The sequence below is a fragment of the Octopus bimaculoides genome, chromosome 6, assembly GCF_001194135.2.
Source record: "Octopus bimaculoides isolate UCB-OBI-ISO-001 chromosome 6, ASM119413v2, whole genome shotgun sequence".
Lineage (NCBI taxonomy): Eukaryota > Metazoa > Mollusca > Cephalopoda > Octopoda > Octopodidae > Octopus > Octopus bimaculoides.
The window spans coordinates 31,080,279-31,091,784 of record NC_068986.1 but is presented as its reverse complement, the minus strand read 5'-3'; the positions used below and the strand labels follow the sequence as shown (position 1 = coordinate 31,091,784).

General features: G+C 31.6%; 1 protein-coding gene across 1 annotated transcript in view; it reads left to right on the top strand.

Annotated features, from left to right (window-relative positions):
• Nucleotides 1-3,313: 3,313 nt before the first annotated feature.
• Nucleotides 3,314-11,506, top strand: part of LOC106869344 (enhancer of polycomb homolog 1) — a 143,820-nt gene continuing 135,627 nt past the window's right edge. Inside the window, exon 1 of the mRNA XM_052968432.1 lies at nucleotides 3,314-3,744. Within this exon, the coding sequence (XP_052824392.1) occupies nucleotides 3,592-3,744 (153 nt within the window). The 5' untranslated portion in view covers nucleotides 3,314-3,591. The remainder of the gene's footprint in view (nucleotides 3,745-11,506) is intronic.

Here is an 11,506-nt window from a genome sequence, read left to right as displayed (position 1 = left end):
CTGAGTTAGTGCTTGTTTGAAATGGTTTCCCTTGTAACACATTGGAGAAGTATGGCTTGCACATGAATTGCATTTTTGAATGGTTTCTATGGCTGAATGCCCTTCCTAATGTCACACACTTTACAGAGTATACTGGATGCATTTTATTATGGCACCTAGAGAGGTTATATTAGCTTCAGCAAGACTGGAGTGGTTTTCTTTATCCTACACTGTCTCAGTTCATTTTTCCACCCACTTTATACAGTGTACTAGATGCATTTATTGTGGCTGTCTTAGAGAGTGTGTCTTGTGGCTGTATTAGAGAGCTTACCTTGTCTCAGGAAAGGCTCTATACTGTTTCTGATTGCTCAAGAACATGAATAGAAGAAAGAATACTGAAGAAGAGAGATCTGAGACAAGAGAGTGATAGAAAAAATTATGAAGAAATAGAGATGTAGGAGTAAGAAGGTGAAAGTGGAGATAGTAATGAGAGAAAAACAATGAATGGCAGCTACACATTAATTGTTGGTAAAGAAGCTGAATAAAAAAAACATCAAGAGTGACATGGTGGAAGAGAGAGTGATAGTATGGAGACAAGTTGATAGAAGAGTAATGGTAGTGAGTGAAAAAGAGTGGTGTATATCAACAGTGAGTGATGGATAGCAATCTTTCTTAACAAGCATGGTAGTGACAGGATTGGAGGGGCTGCAATGTGAAAGTTCCTGTTTTAATCCTTTATTATAACTGAGAGAGAGAGATAGTGTGTGTGTATACACACACATATGCATGAATGTAAATGAGCATTGCATTCATATGTATTGTTTCCAATGTCCAGTTCTGAGGAAATATCACATTGCTTGGAAACAGATATGGGTTAGTGATAGGAAAGGTATCCAGCTGTAGAAAAATCTGTTTAGCCCATACTGGGAATGAAGAAGTGGACATTAAAACAATGATGGTGATACATGTGTGTGTAGTTTGTTTTATCCATCATGACAAAAAGTATGATGGAGCACTTTGTATTTTGGTTTGGTCCAGAGGAAGAATCAGCACTCTTGATCCCCACAGGTACTTCAATACTGGTGAAACTGATGCTACGCCTAACAACTGCAAGTTGATAGCTGTAGGAAAAACGTGCAGGGAAGAAAATTCCAGTGAGGTGCCATTCTGAGAAGGAAGAACTTGTTGTAGTGGTTACTGAAGGGTCTTGGACAATAGACACAATGGGGGAGGGGGAGGTGACATCAATATCATAAAACGTAGCACAAAATTTTCATAAAGTAGTGCACCAAGTTTGAAATAACCCAAAATGAAAATTTTGCCAGTAAATAAAATATGTACGTACAATATGTACTAAATGTAGGTTGGTTCTGATTTATAAAGTTGATAATTTAATAAAAATTATTACTCTTGAAAATTTGAAAATTTAGCGAAAAAAAAAGAAGCGCTGTTTTAAAAAGTAGCGCAATCCGTTACTTGCAGGCCGAATTAGCAACTCTGGAGATGAGAGTAGATGGCACGTAACCCACAGGTTCCGAGGAGCAGCTGTTATTATAGTAGCAGTAGAAAAAGCAGAGAGGAGACAGTGTATCTATGGGTCAGAAGTTGGAATATATTTATGAGAGGTTTCATGCCAATCAGTTTAGGATGCCTCCATATAGACAGGAGTAGTCCCAGACGTGGGAGCAGTACTCTATATGGGTTTTACTTGAGCTTTAGTAAATGGCTAGTGGTTAGTTGTTGGGGATATGGTTCTCATGAAGAAGGCCGGTTTTTGTGATGTAGTTTTAGCTATGTTAAGGCTGTATATTTGTCAGGAGAGATCCTTTAGTGATAGTGAGTCCTGGCATTTGAAGTGACGGAAAGGGTTCTTAAATGCGAGTTGATCATGTTTACAGAGTAGATGAGGTGCTTACGTTGTCTTGATGCTCTATGATTGTTTTCATTACTATTGAAGGTGACAAAATTGACATGACCCATTTGCAAGCTGTTTTCGAGGTCACTGTTGGTATTTATATACATACATACGCATAAATATATTTATCTGTATCCAAACACATAAATGCACACACATAGACATATGTATGTATGTGTGTGTGTGTATATATTCTATATGACCTATAAGAGAGCGACAGAAAGCAGCAGAATGAGATGCGAGCGTACATATAAAAACTTTGTGTACGTGTGTCTGTCTTGTCAGCAACTAAGATTCTAGCTCAGATATAAACATGCACACACGCAATTTATAAATATGTACTCTCTCTCACTCGCTTTCTGTAAACTGTTGTTACGGTTTTTCGTTTTCTTTTGAACTGTCAGAACGTTTTTAACGACATAACTACGACAATCAAACTACATAGAAGAAATATTTTTTAATTAAAAGTAACTTCTTTTTGACAAAACTCATTCAGCTAGTTACAATGTTTACGATCTAAACCAACTATAAATATATTACAACTCAAGTAAATTTGTGGCAGTTACGTTTCTCCAAAAGCATCAACTACTTATATTTTGTGTCCAAACCAGTAATACCATTCATAATACGTATGCGTGTGTGTAGAGTAAAAGATTAGGGTTAACCGTTATGTAATAATTAGATATAAATAAGATTTTTTAAATAACAATAAGAAAACAGAACACGAATATTTCAATTTCCACAAGTGACTTTATTGTGTGTATATGCTTAATTACACGTATATGATTAATAATAATTAATTTTGTCGTTTATTAGTATATTTCGAAGTTGTTACGGAACGTGAATATAAACAAATCTATGACTGAACAAATGTGTCGATTTCAATTTAAGGTATAATGCATAGTGATAAACTTACAAACAGCGTAATTATTTTGAATCTGGGATAGAAATGCTTTACTATGTATATTGACAGTGATGTAAGTTACTACTAAAGACAAAATAATAAGGCTTCAATGGTAACAAGAAAACAAACGCAGATCGAATTAAAAACAATTATTCAAACAAAAAGTATAGTAATGCGAGAAGGTAATAATAGATATTTTCAGAGTAAATCGAAATAGTAAACAATTGGCAAAATTTAAAGGGATACAGAAAAGCAACTCATACATGCGTAAAACGTAAACAGTAGTGGTAGTAAGCGCCAACACTCTATGAAGTACTTTCAGTTATTAGTTTTTACAGGTTGCTTTTTCTGTCTCTCTGTTTTTTTTTCAGCTATATTTTTATATAGTGTATATTTAGAGAAAAATAATGTAATTATAAAATCGCCACATTTATTAGCCCAACGCTTAAGACTCACAATTATAGTTAGATTGTTCTCCCGCCGGTTTAATAGGTCTGAGGTTGAATGAAATAGGCTGCGCGCGCAGACACGCGTGCAGGGTATTGTGGGAGAAGCTCGATGGGTCTCCAGTCCGCCATGATGAAAGCAACTATTCCCTGCAAATATGATCAAAATATATGGATTACCGCAAGACATATTCAAAACTGGAGTACTGATTTCACTGCTTAAATATAATTCATGCTGCTGGATTCTACCATTTACTGTCTATTTTCACTGCTATCGTTCAGCTACCTTGATGTGGTAGCGAAGCTAGTTTTTGGACCATCTCATTAGCATATTTGGGGTCATCACGATGAGTAAGGTGTCGTTCAGAGCTAGGGCTCTGGATTCCTCCAAGCCAATGCCCGTTTTTCGGGCAGAAGAAATTCCGGACTTACCGGATTTTGCAACCATTAATAGATCGGTACCACAAATGCCCACGGGGATGGAAAAGGAAGAAGAGTCGGTAAGTGTCGAACGCTCATTCCAACCTTTCTTTACAAAATGGCTGTCATGATGAAATAGGCGCTACTCATTCAAATATTCAAAATGCTATATTAGAAGCATCGGATTCTTGTTAAAATACTCTGAAAACACCGAGTTACTTCTATATATTGTGAAAAAAATATTCTTTGGTGTGGTTCTATCTGAAAAAGTAGCATATTGTCTGAATTTTATTTACTGCCTGTCACGTGATAATGTTCAATGTGCGCCGCCATTTTGCTCTCAATCGTGGATCGTGTGATGATCGATCGGACTGGATCTTACATTTCTCACACTCTTAATACTGCCTCTTATTTTCTTCGCTTTATATATATTTTTTTCTGTAACGTTGAACGAAAGTTACTTTTTTAAATACGATTCCTGTATTTTAGTTTTACGATCCATTATAGTAACCGTCAATATTAAATAAGGTGTTTCCCCGTTTCAGGGAATCCCCATGCCGTTCCACTCATGCGATCGCGTGTCTTGGAGGAGGCGTCACTTATTCTGAACATATTTTGTTAATTATTAATTGTCCCTTTAGTTGATATTCTTGCAAAATGACACATTTGGTCCTAATGCATGAAACATTCCCAGAATAATTTTGAATTTCATTTTAAAAAATTCTATGAATGAATTAAAACGAAACTAATTTTCCTTACCAGGCTGGTTGGTCCTCTAGTATTCAAAACAGGCGTATGTATGGGACTGGCTTTGACACTAGTCATTTTACTTATAAACACAAATATATGTCTCTATAGAATTCGATCATTGTTTATAGATGACTATATTGACAGTTATTGATTTAATTCTAGTTGTTAAAACTTGTATGCTGTTCGATCTGCCTGGCAGTGTAAGTTATTCACAAAGTAAATAGCGTAACACGTGGTGTTCGCCTATTTGTTTACTACTCCGATGAAATGTCAATTTTTTTTATTATTTCGAAACAATATATTTAAGAAATAACAACATATATTATTAAATAACAGTATACATCGCTTTATTCGTATTTAGAATGAATAAAATGTATTTTTATCCGTTCTTTAAATTTGAGTTTATTAAAACTCCAATCAGTTTATTCATTTTTATTTTTTTCAATTATAATTTTTTTTCCAATTCATAATTTTCAAAAATTCATTTATGATCGTAATGTAATAAAAGCATTTTCCATAACTCACCTTACTATGATCTTTTTTTTTTGTTCGAAAAGTACTATTATGGAATAACAACACTTCATAACTTTTATTCCATGGTCGCACTTTTTAGTGATTGATGAGCGTGAATTTGCAGTGATAAGAATATATTTTAGAATGTATTGAGGCAGTATTTTTGTTACATCCCATCTATTTTATGATACTATCATATACATAAGCTAAAATAAAAGCCCATTTTCAATCGAAGATTCAGTGTGTATATGTCTATGTGTATGTATGCATATATATATATATATATATATAACTTTTTAAAAAGTGACGTGTAGTTTACGAAATTTCATTTACTTTAAATCATATGTTTATTTTTATCTGATCGAAAATATATTTGACCCAAATATTTACTTCTGCTGATTGATAAACACGATGTTTATCTTGTTGATTTAAGTTTTTCGTCTTGCACATTAATGAAAGGTGATGAGAATTTTTGAAATCGATTTAGACTAAGTCTTTAAGATTTCCATTAAAGTATGATTCGAACCAAATAACGAAACATTTGTTGAATTTAGTTCTACTAAACTTCAAAATTAAAATTACACTTTCCGAAGTGACACATAAAGGGAAAGTAAAATTTTTCGACAAATGTTCTTCATTCATTCATTATTATTGTTATTATTATTATTATTATTTTAGATTTTCTGCTGTGTATTGACAAATAGTTTTACTTTTCTTTGATTTATGCTTTACTGTTAACTGGTTTTTTTTAAAGGGTAATATTAGAAATTCTTAAAAACTAGGTTGAATATTTTGTAGTTTTCATAACAACCAATTATAAGTTCTGTCAACAGGTTCCATCAATGAGCTGGCTGATCTGTTCGCAATCCAGTTTCAATTCCAGATTAGAGCCGATTCATTATACATAAGCCGATAATATTTAGGGAAAGAGGTACCAGATGTAACAACAACCTAACACCTAACCCTAACCCTAATCAGTCGAGCACTTGCGTAGACACCAATATCGTTGGGAACATTCCGAGTTCAAATTTCTCAGACAAACTTTAACTTTCATTTGCTTGTTTTGCCCTAATTGAGCATACAAATGATCAAAACTGTTTGAGCTGTGACCATCTTCTAATTCGTTCCGACCTAGTATACCTCTGACTAAATTACCAATGTGGTCTCCTTTTTTAAAAAAATAACAGAGTATGATTTGAGGAAGACTCGGCTGCTGTTTCTGAACGAGCTATCATACACAACCGCTTTCTTTGACTAGAATCAGCACCAGTAATATATATATACTCCCTCGCGTATTATATTGATACTTAAACTTTTAAATCAAGCATCCTTCTCCCCCACTCCACGAAAAATTGAATTTGTTTTTACGCAAGAAATCAATATTAGTGGAGCCGGGTCAATAACACAAGTACTAGTAATATGTTGGGAGTGATTCGTATATATATATATATTTATTGTTTTATGCCTAAACCAGATATCAACATCAATATATCGTTTATGTTCCCGACAAAGGCATGCACACCACATCGTGTCACTACCCACTCCTTCATAAACTTAGAGCTTTTTACCGAAGTCAAAAATCAATATTTTTGGAAATGGCAGCAGCCAATAGAAGCTGAGACAGTAGAAAATTTATAGTATTATTTAGTTTCGTTCTCATTAGTTACCGAGTTTAAATCTTGACGTTTTCATTTCTCTGAGGTTGTTTAACTACAGCTCAGACCTAAGCAAGCAGACATATATTGACAGGCGTTCCAACTGTGACCATCCCGTTTTTTCTTCTTCACCAGATATTTTGTAACGACTGACGTTATCAAATTTGTTGTTTTCTGAGACAGCAGGATGTGTTTAGAGTGATGTTTTGGCTGCTATTTTTACCTGGTCGTTTCTTCTGTTGTAGTCCCAGATCAACCATAATCATCCCATCTTTTTAGGAGCATGTAGAACTATATTATGTTGTTTCCATATTTAAGACGGAAGAATGTGATTTAAGGGTGATCTGGCTGCTTTTTCTAGTAGGTCGAACGACTACGTAGAGACGATCTCATAATATATATTATTTACATTCTTATTTGTTTTTACTAAATTTTGTCCCTTAACTAAAAAAATACAATCGATATTTGTTGGTATGTAATTAAAGCCTTAAATTAATGTTACAGCAACAAAGTTCATTTAATCTTTATTAAAGTAGCTTGAAAGTAAATCAACATTTTGCCGATTCAACATAATTTTTTTTTTAAATTACATTTTAACTAATATTATAAATGTTGGTTATTATTAGTTCAGTATATGATATTTTAATGCATTGTTAATCAAAGATTAAAAAAAAAATGTTATTCATTATCTTATAATTTTGTTCTTTCAAGCACAAAAATTCGAAAATACAGTAATTAGTTATTGTGTGTCTGTTTGTGTATATATATATATATTTACTACTTCTGAAAAATAATCAAAATCAATGAAAAGTAATTAACAACTTATGGTGTTTGTCTAGTGGGTACAGAATGTGCAGCTTACTGTTGAATGAAATTTTCTTTTGTTTCTTTCTCTTATTTTTTTTAAACAGTTTTTTTTTCTATTTTTAGTAATCAAACAACAATGTGAAAAAAAAAACAAAAAATATAATAAATACAATCTGTGATTAAAATTTGCGAATGTTGATTATTGAGAAGCTGTTTAACTTGTGAAATTATAGATAAGCATGTCAATATACCAGTGAGATTAATTTGGCTCAGTAGAATGTAATTAAGTATATTAATGCAGTTTTGAATGTTAAAAAGCAAAATCACTTTGTTTCTTTTCTTAAATTCTTCTATTCTTACTTATATTCCATTACAATTAAAAAGCAATATTGGTTTCAAAATTTGGCACAATTAAAAGCAGTATTAGTTCCAGTAGTATTTCATGAGCATACCAGTCATATACTGGGGTCTGTTTAAGGGACTAAATCACCAACCCCAAATTATTTTCTGTTTTACTGTGATGTTTAGAAATCATTTTTGTTGCCTTGTACCTGTGTGAGGAATTGTATTTTATTGAGACTGTAGAATAGAAGACCAAAATACTTTTCGGTGGCGGCAGAGGGTTGTTCTGTGACTGAATTCTCTGTTGTCGATTGAGATTGATTTAGTTGATTGTCACTACATTTTGTTACAAAATTTGGTGCTAGTCTTATTGGAAGGAAAATTCTTGCTGTTGTTAATTAAATTATATTACAACTAATATCTAATTGTTTTTATATTTTAGATTTATGATTTACATATTTTACAAGATGACATTTTTTTTTGTACTCCTTTAAACTTTTTGATAAACCAGTTTTCCCATCACAGTAAAAACAATGAAACAATTTCTTCAGCTAACCAAAAATGATTGCAGTTTATGGTTAGCTGATTGTACTTGTAGTGCTAGTGGTGATCTGTATGTTTTAAGAGACAGCTCTTTGAATTGATGGCTAACTTTAATCCAGGGAATTGTTTTCTGTGTCCCTTATTCAATTTGATACGATTCAGTCATTTCATTTCCATAACTACTTACTATTAAGAGGATAAACATCTCTTAGGATATCAAAATAGTATATTTTTTTAATTAAAAGATTTAATCATGTTAAGAGGTGAAACTAACACCAACTTAAAAGAGGAAAGATTCTAGTTTATTTTTGTACAAGTTTGGTTGATTATTTTAAGAACTAATTGTTGTGCTCTTAGTTACAGGTTTTAATAACATGGTTCTTAGGGTCATAGATATTCCTTCCAAAACCATAGCTATTGCTCCCAGAGCATTCATCTCTAAAACACCTACCATAAGCAACCAATATATTAATTTCCTGCACCATAAAGATAAGCTAGGTAGGAGAGAGTTGTAAAATTGTTAAAGAAACAAAAAAATTGTTTATTGGGTGATCCATGATAAAAGTTAATAATATTTGACTTAAACAATGTTTGGAAATGTCTGCTCTTGTTTATAGAGAGATGACCCTCTAATACAATGATTACATGCTATTGTAGGTTTTAACTATATAGTAAATATATCAGCTTGATTATTGTGTTGTAAAAAAGGTTTACAGAAAATGAGGTCCAAATAGGAAAATATAACTGCTCCTCTTCCCCTTTCAGTAATGTTAAAAAAGAAAAAAAAACAAAACAAAAGAGAAACCTATTGCTTTCATGTGAAAATCATGAGAAATTGAGGATTATTAAGTAACTGGTAAAATGCAGCCAATTATATTGTTTGCTTTACTAGATAGCAATCATTTAATCTGCCAGTTATCACAAACAAATCTTTAATGTGCTGTTGGTATTAGACATTAGTAAAACTGTATTAACAAAAAGGACTTAGAAAATGTTGTTGTAAGCTGGTAATAAACAAATAGTGAAAAAAAAAAACCCACATTCATTATCTGGTACCATGACACATTTTTGTCTCATTGATGTGTATGTATGTAAGAAATAAAATTATGCATTATGTAACATTGAAGAATTTTGTTAACATTGGTAGAGATTTGGGCTATAAATGTATTTGAGCTGCAAATATTCCTCTCACCTATATAAATGGTTACCAGTAAGAGTTTAAATCCTATCAATAAATAACAACTAGTTATTTTTAATGAGCCACTGAAGATTGATATCTTCTTGGTTGCTTGACTTGTTAAAAAAAGCAACCAAATCTCCCTCAAATAAGATAAGGAGAGGAAGTATTAGTAATGTAATCTCCAACACTCCTAAAGTGACAGGATGATCATAGTTAGAACACCTTTAATCATAGGTCTACCTCATCAAGATTAAATTTTGTTTTGGGAAATTTCATGATAGTTGAATGGTTATTTTTTACATTTTTTTTTATTGCTTTAAGCCTGGTAAGAGTCAAAAGCTGCAATCAGACTTGATCTGAACGAACTTCTATAGAACAGCAGAGTTGATTGTTCTATTAGAGATGTTTAGATCTACCACCAACAGCTGTAGACATATTCATTGGATATATGAATATATTGTGAGTCATGGTTGACTGATCATGTTTGTAATTAGCATATAGGATTGAGAAGGCAACAAAATAGATAATTTAAATCTTTTTATTATCTTTTGTTGGTAGAATAATACTGACTCTACATAACTTGTTGACACTGAACTAAGAAAAATTATATTCCAAAAGAAATTGAAATTATTTTCTGTGTTCCTAATTGTAGTCTTCACTTCTGGGTTCAATTCATACTAGGAGAAATGAATAATAGATAATTAATAATGATTGTATTGATGATGAATCTCTTCAATGAGTAAGTCTGTCAAAGACATTTTTCTTCTGTAAATATATGAAAAATGCCACAACTTCTAAAGGAGTGCAAATATTAATTCATAACACCAGAGTTTTGAGCATTTTTTCTGGCACTGCAGAGAAATTAAATTTTTATTGATTCAATTTTGAAAATGACTGCTGCTAATAATTGATAAGTTAAATTATTTGTGGTAAGTTATACAATTAGGAACACAGAAAGTAATTTCAATTTCTTTTGGAATATAATTTTCCCTAGTTCAGTGTCAACAAGTTATGAGGAGTTGGTATCATTCTCCAATTTCCTGCTCAGGATTCTTGCAGCAAGTTGATAAGAGGCATTCGAGAAAATATAGAGCTTTATGAGTTAGATATCTTTATTGCAAATGAGTTATTAAAAACAGTTTAGTATTTCTTGCATTGTTTTTTTTTTTTCTTCCTATTTCTTCACAAGTGGAAATATATTAACAAAAGTGTATCTGAGAAAAGACTAAAATGGAAATAGGATTGAATCTATTGATCACGTTTAAAACTGTTATAGAGCTATCATGGCTGAATAGAAAACAGTAAGAACAAGCCTGTCAGTAGAAGTCTAGGAAAGTCAATGGCATTTGTAGATAAATACTCTGTGTGTGATGGAGAATCTTGTGGATTGAAGCAAGCACTTGAGAACATTGCATTTGATAATAGAAATAGTGTGATGTGTTAGTATTGGTTTTACTTTTATTTTATAGATTTTAGAAATGGTGGTTCTCTGCTTAGATATATTACTTTGATTTTAAATTTCAGTAACATTTTCTATTGAGATAGGTTTGTAGAAAGAAATGCAGAGAGTAGATTAAGTTTAAATTAAACTGTCACTTAAAATGTGTCCAATATTTTAAATGTTTTTTTTTTTTAAATTAACAAAAATTACATTTATTGTTATAAAATAAAGTAAGTCTACTGACTTGGTATGATTAAAATGAAATTTTAGTTTGATAAATTTAATATAACTATGGTTAAAGATATTGCTTTTATAATTTAAGAATATACTACAACTTTATTGTAAATTACTCATTTCTTTCGTTTGTATCTGCTGTAAAGTAATTATTTGTCTGTATTTAGGCTATCAGCAAAATCAATGCCATTCCTAATTCTGATTTTCACTGACAATTTGTTTATAAATTGGGAAAGTAACTATTGAAGCTAGACTTGTTTTGAAATTTATGTGGTAAATCAATTTAATTTAAGAAAAAGACGGTATTTATTTTTTTATTATGATTTTAGTTAGCATATTTTTAAAACTCAAAAAAAAAAAAAAAAAAAAAAAAAAAA